Raw genomic sequence first — 14,485 nt, 5'->3', positions numbered from 1 at the left:
TCAGTTCTGCAAAGGCCCTAGGTTTCTGGGTGTGGATCTGACACTGCAGTATTGACAGCAAAGATACCTGCTCTTCATGCTCTGTTGCTAAGGCAGCACAGCACTATGGAGAAGCCTGAAACCTTCACAAGTTTGGATGCAATACAAGAAAAAAACCCACATACACCCACACACCCCCACGTCCTATGAAATGTACTGCACATTTTGAAACACACATTATGACAACTTGATTTATATCCTCTAAGGTAGCAAAGCCTGAATCTACTTGCAGAGGAATTGACCTTTCCCCAGCAATGCTGGAAGTCATTCCTGATACACTTTCATCCTTCCATGGCATCTGCAATTTCTGGGAATGCAGACGACCACCTAGTTCCCAAAGGAAAGGGAAATAAGCAGATTCCGGCAAGCAACAAGGTAGACCTGCGATAATACCTGGGAGGGGAGGTTGCTGCTCAAGTCTATTGGGCAAATGGAAACAAAGAATTTTCAAGGTGAGGGTGAAGATGGTACATAAGAGGATGCAAAAAAATTATTAGATAATACACAGTTGCACAGACAACATGCATGCATCACCAAGATGACTGAGCGACACTTGATTTCCTGTCACAGCCAAGGTGGGGTCAGTTGATGCTCCTGGTCATTCTAAGACAAGGTGTGGAGAAGCGGGAAATACACTGCTGGTGTTTTCTATTGACAATGCAACCTGCCCTACCTTTGTCATGAAGCAGATCAAAATTGCTTCTCCAAGATTGATGAGCACATTGGAGATCTTTGAACTAACAGAATAAAGTGAGTGTGAACAGTCTAAACAGTCCAATTCATGAGATAATAAAGTAAAATCCCCCAGTGAGGAGAGAATGTAGTAAAAAGTCCCCAGGTGCACCACTATACTGTAGGGAATTCAAATGATCCACCAATTATGCCTTCTTGTTTTGTTATTTTATAAATAATCCAGTCTTTAAAAGGAACTAAAAGTTGAGAACATTCTACATTTAGTTCCCACATCCCACCAGCAAAGCTATACACATAGATGCTACACCATCCCTGCTAGGGCACTGGTCCCACCAAAAATGCTTGAGACCAGACTGAATGAAACACATAGGACACATAGTGCAGACAGGGTTAAAGAAGTTGATTTATTTAGAATGCATCTTACTGAACAGTTAAAGTTTTTATTGCTGATTAAGACTGGTAATGTTTATTCATTAAGTATTTATTATTATATAAAGATTTAAGGCCCGACTTGGAGAACAGCATCATCCCAGACTCTGATTTTGGAGGCACAAATAATGGCAGATGCAAGTGATATAGTTTATATATTTAATTGCTTGATTTTCAGGAACCACCAGGTAGCCAGATGTACAAATTACATGTATTTCACCTGCAAAACTGTGGATGGTTCTTTAAAAAAACAAAACAAAACAAAACAAAAAACAAACAGTTACTTACCTTCTTGTAATTGTTGTTCTTCGAGACGTGTTTTTCACATCCAGTCCAATCAGGTGTGTGCACGTCGCGTGCACGGTCGTTGGAAACTTCTTCCCTCAGCAGCTCGCATTGGGTCAACTAGAGAACCCCCTGGAGTGGCGCCCTCATGGCACTCAATATATGACCCTGCTTCAGTTCCTTCTTGCCGGCTACTCCAACAGAGGGGAAGGAGGGTGGGTATTGGAATGGACGAGAACACCATATCTCGAAGAACAAGAGTTACAAGAAGGTGAGTAACTCTCTTTTCTTCTTCGAGTGTTTGTTCATGTTGATTCCAATCAGGTGACTCCCAAGCTCTCCCGTGGGGGTGGGGTTGGAGTTGGAGTTAAGGAATCACTGATTCGAGAACTGCTCTGCCGAAAGCTGTGTTGTTTCTAGAATGCTGGATGATGGCATAGTGGGTGGTAAACATGTGCACCGCGGACCAGGTTGCTGTTCTGCAGATCTCCTGGATGGGCACCTGGACCAGGAAAGCGACAGACAAGCTTGAGCTCGTATCGAGTTGGCCGTAATAGCCAGGGCTGGGAAGTTGGCGAGGTCATAACAGGTACGAATGCAGTCCGTGATCCAGGAAGAAATGCATTGTGAGGAGACCAGAAGCCCCTTCATCCGGTCTGCCACTGCTACAAACAGTTGGTTTGACTTTCCAAAAGGCTTTGTGTGCTCAGTGTAGAATGCTAGCATTCTCTGCACATCTAGTGAGTGAAGCATCCGCTCCTGTGCAAGAAAACTGGTAGAAAAATGGCAAAGAGTCCTGTATAAGGTGCCACAGTATTCTTTGCTGTTTTTACAGATCCAGACTAACACGGCTACCCCCTCTGATACTTGGTAGAAAAATGTCTTGGCCAATGTGGAATTGGGATACCACCTTGCGCAGGAACGCTGGGTGCGGCCTGAGCTGTATTTTGTCTTTGTGGAAGACTGTAGGGGGAGCAGAGGTTAACGCTTTTAACTCTGACACCCTCCTGGCTGACCAGGAATGCCATCTTCCATGAGAGATACAGAAGGAAGCATGTAGCCAGTGGCTCAAATGGGTCCCCCATAAGCCTAGGTAGGACCAGACTGAGGTCCCAAGTAGGTGGATGGAACTGTGGATATAGCCATTCCATGCCCTTAAGGAAACGGCCCACCATAGGGTTGGCGAATACCGAATGACCTAACTCTCCCGGATGGAACACTGAGATGGCCGCGAGGTGTACTTTGATGGATGATCCAGCCAAACCTTGCTGCTTCATATGTAGTAGATACTCCAGGATGAATAGTATAGATGCCTGAAGCGGAGGTACGCAACTGTGCTCACACCAGCACAAGAACCTTTTCCACTTAGCTAGGTAAGTGGCCCTGGTGGAAGGTTTCCTGCTACCAAGCAGTGATTCTGTGCATTGGAGCTCCATTGGGTTTAGCCATGAAGCTTCCAAGCCATGAGATGTGGGCACTGGAGGTCCGGTTGAAGCGGGTGGCCATGGTCCTTTGTGATCATATCAGGGAGGAGTGGCAGCTCGATTGGGGTGTCCACTGACAGCTCCAGAAGCATGGTATACCAGTGTTGGTGTGGCCATGCAGGGACCAGCAGAATTACCTCCTCGTCTCTGCTGATCTTGAGGAGTACCTTGTGGACGAGTGGTATCGGAGGGAAGGCATACAGTAGACTGTTCCCCCAGGGTAGCATGAACACGTCTGAGACAGAGCCCAGATTATGCTTTTGGAAAGAGCAAAATGTTAGGTCTACCCGGGGAAACCTCCGCCTTTGGAAGATGGAATGTATGATGTCCGGCCGGATGGACCAGTTGTAGTTGCAAAACAACCTGCTGAGGTGGTCTGCAAGCTTGTTCCATACTCCCGGGAGATAGGAGGCCTCCAGGTAAATGGAGTGAGCTATACAAAAATCCCACAGCTGGAGAGCCTCCCGACAGAGAGGGGAAGAGCGGGCTCCGCCCTGCTTGTTTATGATGGTAGTGTCAGTCAGCACTGCCATGAGCTGACCTTGTAATCTGGTATGGAATGTCTAGCAGGCTAGTCTCACCACTCCGAGATCCTTTATGTGGAGGTTCAACAAGGACAAGTGCAGAGTCCTGCTCTTAGGACAGAAGAATCCCATGCACTGCTACAGACTAGAGACCGAGTGGCTAGGCAGCAGTTCTGCAGAAAAGGACCTAGGGGTTACGGTGAACGAGAAGCCGGATATGAGTCAACAGTGTGCCCTTAAAAAGAACAGGAGTACTTGTGGCACCTTAGAGACTCAATTCTTGTTGCCAAGAAGGCGAACGGCATTTTGGGCTGTATAAGTACAAGCATTGCCAGCAGACTGAGGGACGTGATTGTTCCCCTCTATTTGGCATTGCTGAGGCCTCATCTGGAGTACTGTGTCCAGTTTTGGGCCCCACACTACAAGAAGGATGTGGAAAAATTGGAAAGAGTCCAGTGGAGGGCCACAAAAACGATTAGGGGACTGGTATACATGACTTATGAGGCTGAGGGAACTGAGCTTATTTAGTCTGAAGAAGAGAAGAGTGAGGGGCGATTTGATAGCAGCCTTCAACTACCTGAAGGGGGGTTTCAGTAATGGTCTCAAGTTGCAGTGGGGGAGGTCAAGGTTGGATATTAGGAAAAACTATTTCACTAGGATGGTGGTGAAGCACTGGAATGGGTTACCTAGAGAGGTGGTGGAATCTCCTTCCTTAGAGGTTTTTAAGGTCAGGCTTGACAAAGCCCTGGCTGGGATGATTTACCTGGGGATTGGTCCTGCTTTGAGCAGGGGGTTGGATTAGATGATCTCCTGAGGTCCCTTCCAATCTTGATATTCTATGATTCTATGGAGCAGGATCTCGGACTGCGACCACCTGCCCTGAGTCTGTAGGTCTCCTAAGTGGGCCTCCCAACACAGATCTGACGCATCCGTTACTAAGGTCATGGACGGTTGAGGGGTGCTGAATGGGACTCCTTCACAGACCATGCGAGGGTCCAACCAGCAGCCTAGGGTATTTAAGACTCGTGCCGGTACAGTTACTACCGAGTCAACTGTCTCAACCTGGGTGATAAGATGAGGCAAACCACGCCTGGAGTGATCTGAGCCTCAGTCTGGTATACCTGACCACACAGGTGCATGCCGCCATGTGTCCAAGAAGACTGAGGCATGTCCTCGTGGTTGTGGTGGGGTATCATCTGAGAGTCTGAATGATGTCTGACAGTGTTTGGAATCTGGTCTCTGGTAGTATGGCTCTTGCCTGAACTGAGTCCAGCACCGCCTCAATGAATCCTATTTGCTGGGTGGGTGACAATGTCGGCTTGTCCACACTGATGAGGAGACCTAATCTCTGGAAGGCATCTCTGACTAACCAGACCTGGGACTCCACCTGCTCCCTGGAGCACCACCACAGTAGCCAGTCATCGAGGTAGGGATACACCTGCACCTGCCTCTTGCAGAGAAAGGTCATGACCACAGACATGCACTTGGTGAACACCCTAGGGGCTGTTTATAACCTGAATGGGAGCACTGTGAACTGATAGTGTATGCAGTGGATAACAAACCTCAGGAAACATCTGTGGGCTGGCCAAATGGCAATATGAAAGTATGTTTCTTTCATGTCAAAGGCAGCATACCAGTCCCCCGGATCCAGGGAAGGGATAACTGCGCTCAGGGAGACCATGCGGAACTTCAACTTTACCATGAACTGGTTGAGTCCTCACAGATTTGAGATGGGTCTGAGACCCCCCCCCCCCTTTGCCTTGGGGATGAGGAAATAATGTGAACAGAATCCCTTGTCCCATAGCTCCTGAGGAACCTCCTCCACTGCCCCTACGGCGAGAAGAAATTGCACCTCCTGGATAAGGAGTTGCTCGTGAGAGGGGTCCCTGAAGAGGGACGGGAGAAGCAGAATTAGAGAAAACATCCCATTTCTACTGTGCGAAGAACCCAGCAGTTCGATGTTATATGAGACCATGCACGGTAGAAGTGGGATAGATGATTCAGAAAGTGGAGAGAAAGATCTGGGATAGTGGCTGGTACGCCGTCCTTGGGCGTCCCTTCAAAATCCTTGCTTGGATCCCAACAATGGCTTGGTCGGGCCCTGCCCCTGGCCTGAGGGATGGTTAGAAGGTCTATGCCTATTGTTCCTGCCCCTACAGCAGTAGGTATCTTGCTTTGGACAGGGCTGGTATTGCCTCTGCTGCTGTTGGGATTGAGGCTTGAAGGGCTTTCTCTGGGTAGCAGGAGTGTGCATCCCCAGAGATTTCATAGTTGCCCTCGAGTCTTTTAGGCTGTGAAGCCTTGGAGTCTGTTTGGTACAAAAACAGCCTTGTGTCCTCAAAGGGTAGGTCCTGCAGGGTCTGCTGAACTCCCAGGGGAAGCCCGGAAGCTTGGAGCCATGCAGTTCTCCTCATGACCACCCCAGAGGAGATGCTACATGCTGCATAGTCAGCCAAGTGGAGGGAGGCCTGCAGAGATGTCCTGGCCACTGCCTCCTCCTCCTCGACCAGAGGTGAGAACTTCACCTTCAACTCAGTGGGGAGCAACTCCTTGTATTTGGACAGAGTCCCAAGAGTTAAAATTATATCTGCTGAGGATAGCTGGTTGGTTGGCTAGCCTCAGTTGTAGGCCCCCCACAGCATAAACTTTCCTGCCAAAGAGGTCCGTACATATGGCCTCTTTAGCCTTGGGTGCCGGTGCCTGTTGCCCCTGGAACTCCTTCTCATTCACCGCCAAGATCACCAGGGAGCAAGGGTGTGGGTGGGAGAATAAAAACTTGTATCCCTTGGAGGGAACAAAGTATTTCTCTCCACATTCTTGGCGGTGGGCAGAATGGAGGCTGGAGTCTGACACAGAGTATTATAGTTGTTGTGAATAGTTTTAATGACTGGCAACGCCACCCTGGAAGGACCTTCTGGGGCGAGAATGTCCACCATCCGGTCCTCTGACTCAATGATTTCCTCCCCCTGTAGGCCCATGTTATGGGCAATGCGGTGGAGCGGGTCCTGTTGTGCCCTGTGGTCAATGGGCAGATGACCTGAAGCTGACGCTCCTGCCACAGTCTCATCAGGCGAGGATGACGAGAAAGCAAGTGGGGATACAGGGTCCTCGTGGCCCTCTATGTGCCCGCATTGCCCCTGGGTTGCATTGGACTTGTCCATTGGTTCGACACAGTCAGATGTGACCTGGGCTATGGGTGGGTCTGGAACATACTACCCTGTAGTATGAGGAGGCAGTCTGGATAGGGTCGCCTCTGTAACCCAAGGAGCAGGTCCATCCATCAGTAACCAGGAAGGATGATATCCCAATGCCACCAACCTAGAAACTCTTGAAGGAGTATCCTGGGCCTGATGGAAAGCCCACGGCATCCAAAGGACCATTGCATGGCGGATGGCCACTGTGGCTGCCAGGCCGACTGTGCGCGTCTCTGGCGCTTATCCGACCTATGTTTACTGTACCACAAGTAATAGGAGTCGGCCTCAGAGTCAGAGGATCCCAAGGGCGACGACCACAGTGGTGCCGACGATCCCTGAGCCGGTGGTCGGTGCCGAGAGAAAGAAGCCGGGGATCGGAGCTGCGACAATCATGTTGGGAATCAGTGCTGGCAGTCCCACTACCGAGACTGGTGCCACATGTACAGTGCTGAAGAATGGCTGTTGTGCTTCGGTGCTGTGTCTAGGTGCCAGCCCAGCAAGGGTGTTCGCAATCGGTGCCGAAGACACAAATTGTTGAACTCCCGGCACCAGGCAATCTTGTACCAAGGCCAGTGCCGGGCAGTGCTGCGGCAATGGAGACCGGGAACAGTGCCGGTCCGGCAACAAGGAGAGCCTTATCATTGCGGGCTTGCCTCTAGATGGCACCTGTCTAGGAGGTGCCAGAGGCGTCTCTCTAACAGCAAGGGGCTGAGGTGCAGTAATTTCTATAAGCTCTTTGGCAGCCTCAAAAGTGTCCGGGTGGAGGGGGGCTCCAACGCCTTGACCAGGCACTGCCCTGTCAGAGAGTCACTGAGTGCCAGGCTTAATGGTGCCACCTGGCGTGCTGGAGTCAACAGCACAAGGTCTTGCTACTTGGAAGTCGAGTCCTTCCTCTGGGGCAGCAAAGTCTCCCCTGATGGTCTCAATCTCTGAGGAGAGCGCCCTCTGTCCGCTGCCTTATGGCGCTTGTGGGCCACTGGAGATGTTGACCGGTGCTGGGGCGCTGCTTCTTGCTGTGGATCTTCATTACCAAGGGTGTCTCACAGCGTAGTCCTTCCTCGGTACCGATTTGTGGACCGATGCCAGAGCACTCTGCACCAAGCTCGGGCCCGGGCCTTGGCAGTCAGGTGCCGCTGGACGGAGTGTGGCTTCCATTAACAACTGCTTCAAACAGAAGTCACATTCCTTTCTAGTTCTGGGCTTGAAAGCCTTACAAATCTTGCAGTGCTCAGACTGATGTGACTCCCCTAGACACCTCAGGCACGAGTCATGGGGATCGCTATTGGGCATAGACTTTCTGCATACACCGCAAGATTTAAATTCTTAGGCTTGAGGCATGCCCCGAAGCCCAAGGTGGGATGAGGGGAGAAAGTATAGACTTGGTGAGTGGGATCAAACTACAAATAACAATTAACTACTAAACAAAAACAGGGTAGGACTAGGTAATAGGCTAAGGGAACACTTGCAAGCAAAATGCAGTTCCAATGCTGCCACAGATGGTAAGAAGGAACTGAAGGGGGATCGGGTCAGCAGGGTCATATATTGAGCACCATGAGGGCACCACTCCAGGGGGCTCCCTAGCTGACCTGACGGGAGCTGCTGAGGGAAAACGTTTCCAACGACCACGCATGCGGCGCTTGCACCCCAATTGGCATTAACGTGAACAAGCACTCGAAGAATAAAATAAAATCAGGCCTGTGTTTTCTGTATTATCTGCATAAAGAAAGCTAAATAAATATTATGTTAAAGAAAAATGGGAATCCCATGTGACTGGCCAAAAAAATTCTTATAGGGAAAAAAATCCCTTAAGAAAGCTACACAACACAGAACTGCACCAATACAACAGGCAGACATTTTGAAAGCAACCAAAGCACAACAGTACAGGTCAAGCCCAGTCCTCACGGTAGATTCTACAGTAAAAGAAACTAGAGGAAATTCATACTCACAGCCCCCAATCTTCTTCCTTAGTTCCCCATAACAGACTAAGCCATAAAGCTCCAGAGAGGATTTTTTCAGACCTTGAGAAAACACTGTAAAACAAAATAGGTATCAGGTGAAATATGAGAGAGAGAGAGCGCGCACGAGAGAGCCCTCTCTGCAGATATGCCACTAGCTGCAATAGACCAAGTAACTTTCCTCAGTGAAAGGGACAAAAATCCACATATTTAACAAATACACAAAGATCTCACTGCAGATAGCTCTAAGTCCTATTTCACAGTAATGCTAAATCAGGGGAGTGCATGTATTTCATAGCTATGACTTTATATCTTGGAAATGCAACATTTTTATACAAGATCAAAAACTTAGAAGAGATTTCACAGAATTTTAACAAAACGTTTCAGCAAAATGAACTCAAGTTAGAGGTGACAATTTGCTATTACCCCACAACTCCATCACCACTTAAGTTAGCTGTCTATAACTATAATCAAATTAAGTTTCAAGACACATTGATGCCTTCTAGAAAACTCAAATATACGTACATCTGTGTGTTGAGTCACACACACGCTTGAGTTTTCTAGAAGATATCAGTACATTTTGAAATTTTATATATGTATTTTTTCTAATTTTTGGGTCAATTCTGTAATTTTTTCTTCCAACAACAGAATACATTGGTGTGGGCATTTTATTTGTATTGTGGTAGCATGTTACAGCTTATATCCACGGCTAGTGTTAAAGAAAACCCTTTGGCATACAAATCAGACCAAGAAATATTTATACCTGATGCTGCGGTGACAAATGCAATTCTCTTTGATTTGCAGGCTACAAATAAGTCCAAAATTCAGCCATATGCATTTTCACCAGTACTCAAGTTTAGCCACATGCTCCTCAGATTCTTAAACCTCTACACTGGCAGCTAAGAAGCTTTCATACCTTGCAGATTTAGGTATTTTACCTTCATTTATTCATTTCTGCTTATCCAGACCACAACTGACGATCTACTTTGGAAGGACTTCTGAACTTATATGCAGATAGGCTTCTTCCAATGCTGCATTTTCAGGGTCATTTATTTTTAAATTAAAAACTAAGGCTTGTTTGATCTCACAAACTGTGACCATCTTCTGTGTATAGAGGGAACATTCGAAGAATACCTATGCTAACTGTGCTTTACAAATGGAAATAGTTTTAAAAATCCTAATCTTAAGGGGCAAGACCAATCAATTTTTAAAGGGATTTTACTGCAGAGCCTTTAGATGCTGTTTGTTTTCCGAGAAGCATGTTGTAACACATGTTAAAGAACTACTTTCATTTGCAACTGGTCATCAGCACTGAAAAATCTTATCTGTCTCTCTCAGACAAGCACATTTCTTTAACAAGAGTAGTTGTAGCTGTAAAAATTAACGGGATGAACTGATGGTGGGGATTATGGCAAAAGTTAAAGAACTGTTTAAGGGCAAATGTATTTAACCACCTTCTAGATGTAACAATACATACTCCTGAGGGAATTCTGCGCTACTACACACACGTAATTAATGAGCCACGCATCTTTTTAATTTTTTGCGCAGAAAAAAAAAAAAGCCTCTGCTGAAATGTTGCTGTAGTTCTGCCTTTTGCCCCCCAGATGGTGCTGTGACAATAGAACAGCGGCAGCTCCCAGCCAGCGAGGGAAAAGAAAGAGCCTACCTTCTTTGCAGCACCTGTCACGCCAGGTCAGGAGACAGACAGCATAGGGTGCTGGGCGGTCAGAAAGGGGCTCATAAGGGCTAGTGGGGGAGGACAAACTGGGGCAGGGACTGAATGGGAGTGGAGGCACAGGACCACAGAGGGGAGGGAGGTGCAGGGCCACATGTGGGGGAGGGAGGACACGTGGTCAGGGGGTGCAAGGACACATGGGGTACAGGAACATCGGGACAGGAGCAGATGTGCCTGACTGAATGGGAGAAGATAGGGGTCAGCCAGGGTCTGCATGGGAGAAGCTCCCTACCAATCCCGCCCTGCCCCCCCAAAAAACCTGTTCCATACTTTTTCCAACCATACCCAATAACCCTCCAATTTCACACCCAGGCTCCTTCCCAGCAATTTACTTCCCTCTCTCTCAGTTCCTCCGTTATCTTTGACTCCCGCAAGCCTCTCCTGAGGGGTGCAGGAAATATGGTTCTGTATTGTAGTTTAAATGAATTATTACTCGGAGTTCTGTATTAATATGCCTAGTAAAGAATCTATTTGTTAAAAAACATTTCCTGAATCTTTTTTGTTGTCTGTATTGTTAAACATAGTTGCTAACAGGTATTTTGAAATAAATGACCAAAAATAATTGAAACTGGTGTGATTATACTGTGTTATTCTGACAAATAAAATATGCAGAATTTTAAAATATTGTGTGCAGAATTTTTATTTTTTTGGTGCAGAATTTCCTCAGGAGTACAATGTACAACTACAATACAGGATCAGTAGAATATGAAAACTAAGGGGACCTGTACTTGCTGCTCAACTTGCTAATATAAGAGGCACTCCTGATTAGTTCTTTTGAATGTTAAAAGATATTACAAGTTTGGAATTCACACACTTTGCAAGACAGATTTTTTTAAGTCCATCATCTAGACAAGGTTACCAGCAAACAGTCCTGGACCCTAGTTTCACTAAGTACATACGATTCAAGTGAATTCAGAACTCAGTTAGCACTAATTACTATCACAGGTATGAATCACTATTGCCAGTTACTTGGCTATCTGGTTTCCCCACCACTGTCCAACAAGGGGGAAAAAAACATACTTTGCGTAGGATTATCTTGGATTGTCCAATCAGTGAAATAAAGTAACTTAGGAGGTTTACTGAGTATACAAGTGCAAGAAAAGTTCAACATTTTGGCCATATGTTAGCATGCAGACTAATTTGCTTCTTACTGGATTTTGCTTGACCCAAGAAGTTAGGATCACTGAAGTCATGATTTGCTACAATGCTCTGGCTGTCTATCATCGCAGTCGAAACCCTTGGAGCGGTGACATCCAGGATATGTTGGAAGATACATCTCTTTAATCTGGCTTTTTGCTGATTAGGTCAATAGTTAGATGAATATTTATTATAGGTGCATGGGGTTAGTAACAGAGGAATGGTCTTGTTTTCTAACTGGAAAATATTTTGTTTTAAATTTGTGAGAGTGAGCCTATTTGTGGCCATGACAGGTACAGTACGAGGTATTCAGCGATATCTTAATAGTATCCGATATTTATTTTTCTTATCTTCACCATTCCTGTGCTCTGAGATCATATTAAAAGACAGGGCTCCAACTCCCACCAAAAGGAATACTCATCCCAGACCCTGAGCTGGTCATGGAATCCACTCCCACTGCATACTCACCATTATCAAAATCAATATATTTAGAGATCTTGTGCCAGGTGCGGTAGTAGAAGTGCCGGACCTGCTCTTTGTTCTTCACCATGCTTGCTGGTTTACCTTTCTTCTTGTACTTCAGGGCAATGTTGTTCTGAATAGCTTCAAAGTCCTTCCCATGCTGAAAAAGTACAAGATTCAAAACCAATTAAAGAACAAAGTACAGAGGATAAAAAGGATGAGGAATCCCATCTAATGACACAGACTATCATCCTCTGGACTTTATGATCTAGTTAGGGCTTTTCCATTTCTCCTATCCAGTTATAGGCCTGGCCAGATCCTGTTTAGGAGTTTAAGACTGTGTGACAGCTGATGTGAGAGGGTTGTTCTTTGCCAAAGATGTTTTCCATTTCTAACTTCTATAAAAAACTCTATAATAAAGAACTGAGGTTATGCTGCCATGTAAAAAAAATAATGCAGCACAATTGTATACATTTTATTTCTGAAGGTTGGGATGGGGGCAGCATATGTATTTTTCCCCAATGGAAACAATTTACACTACTTTTAAATTGTGCTTTTATTACAGTCATTTTGTAAATGAAAATAAAATACTAATCATCACATGATTTCATTGTCAGGGCTTCTGTTCATATTATGGAATGCTCACATCTTGCTGAGGATTTAACATTTTGTTTTTTCAGGCAGATGGAATAAAATAGAGAAATGACCCTATCAATGCACAGGAATGATGCAACTTTGTTCATTACATCTCGAGACAGGCACTTTATTTTAATAGACAACCTCAAACATGTACAAATTCTATGGACAAGGGAAGAAAACAGGAGGTTTGGGGGTTGCATGCATATAGTAAACGGATTTCTTCTTCTAGCTTCACAGCGCCTGATGATTTTAAGCAGATAGCTTTGGTTCTGCCTCAGTGCAAGAAGATGGACTTGACTTCAAGGTCCCTTCCAGCCCTACCTTCTTATGATTCTATGGTTCACATGCATTGTGCAGCCAGTTGTGCTCACTTGTATACAGGATATGTGCACATACAAAACCAATCTGAAATGTCATCCTCTACAAACTCCCAAATCAAGTTTTCATTTAAACATAAAACCAAGCCAGCCAACCATGGGCTCCATAAGAAGCACCAGGCCAGCTGCCTGCCTTTCTTCTTCCATATACACACACCTCATAAAGTCCCTCAAAGAAGGTATTCTTGTCCTCTGTGCTCCATGATTCCCACTGACGTCTGACCTTCTTTCCTTCCTCCTTCTCTCCATTTGAGGTCCCCAGGCTCCTGGCGGCAGTCTTAGAACTCCCAGCAGGAACACTGGGAGGAATTCCTGATGTGCTACCAGATGAGGTCCCTCCATTATCTGTCCCTTTAGACAACAAAAGTGAAATTAGAAGCATTGTGAGAGGTCACATAAAGGGGAAAAATCCTAGAGAATTAAAAGAAAATGTCTGATTTCTTGACTGTACCATGTTTTCCAAGGTTTTCACCTGAAACACATTAGGCAGATGATGAGTTGCTGAAAGTTATGAAAAGCAGCAGTATGCCTCAGCAGGAGGGTTAGCAGGCAAACACAATGAAGGTTGGAGTGGGTCAATTGTACATCTCCAGAGATATGGAAGATAGGTGAGAGCATCTCTCTTCAAAGGTGCTAGAAGGATGATGCAAGCAGCAGTCCCTATACTGGTATATAATAGAAGTACATATGCCCTGGCACAGCTGAAAAGAACCTAAATACAATGTTGAATGCTGATGTGCACATGAGTAATCGACTGAACTGAGGGCTGCAAGATCCAGCTTTAAAACTCAAAACTGCAATACCTCAATTGATTAAAAAAGCAGCACTAATAAATGATCACATCATTCATTGGAGCAGTGTTCTCAGTAATCCCCTCTGCTGTACATAAAGCAGTATCTTTGAAGTGTGATGACTCTGAAGTTGTGAGCTGTATCTCAAAGACGAACAAGCCCCCCATCGTCAACACCCAGTCGCATGTTGGTCTGACTGCTCTCCATAAACACAACTGTCTGTCTGGAAGCAGCACCCTTGTGCTTAGGTATACTTAGATATTTTTGAGGTCAGGCTTGACAAAGCCCTGGTTGGGATGATTTAGTTGGGGATTGGTCCTGCTTTGAGCAGGGGGTTGGACTAGATGACCTCCTGAGGTCCCTTACAACCCTGATATTCTATGACTCTTGTCAATTTGTCAACACTCCAAAAGGCAAGATTCAGAGAGTTGCAGAATCATGGGAACAGTGAAAATAGGATGATAAAGCTGGATGGAAAAGGAGGTAGCTTAAAAGAAAACGATAGGGAAGATGAAATGAAACTAAGTGCAAAGGAGGTGAGAGGAAGGAGGGAAGAGAATTTCAGGGAATGGAAATAAGGCAAGAGTTAAGGTATGTCGACACTGCCCACGTTACAGCGCAGCCGCGGCAGCACTGTGACGTGGGCAGCATAGACACGCTTTATCGCTGGGGGAGAGCTCCCCCGGCAATTAAAAAAACCGCACCATGAACGAAGGGTGGTAGCTTTATCGCTGGGAGTAT

The 14,485-nt window shown here is 46.0% G+C and overlaps 1 protein-coding gene across 2 annotated transcripts in view; it reads right to left on the bottom strand.

The window, feature by feature from the left end:
* Positions 1–14,485, bottom strand: part of CRAMP1 (cramped chromatin regulator 1) — a 110,416-nt gene that overhangs the window by 82,207 nt on the left and 13,724 nt on the right. For both annotated transcript variants that reach the window (XM_074965789.1, XM_074965788.1), the window contains exons 3-5: positions 13,111–13,304; positions 11,944–12,097; positions 8,595–8,678 (exon numbers count right to left, since the gene is read on the bottom strand). In XM_074965789.1, coding sequence (XP_074821890.1) covers positions 8,595–8,678; positions 11,944–12,097; positions 13,111–13,304 — 432 coding nt within the window. The remainder of the gene's footprint in view (positions 1–8,594; positions 8,679–11,943; positions 12,098–13,110; positions 13,305–14,485) is intronic.

The sequence above is a fragment of the Natator depressus genome, chromosome 10, assembly GCF_965152275.1.
Source record: "Natator depressus isolate rNatDep1 chromosome 10, rNatDep2.hap1, whole genome shotgun sequence".
Classification (NCBI taxonomy): Eukaryota; Metazoa; Chordata; order Testudines; family Cheloniidae; genus Natator; species Natator depressus.
This window is presented reverse-complemented; position numbering and strand designations above follow the sequence as displayed.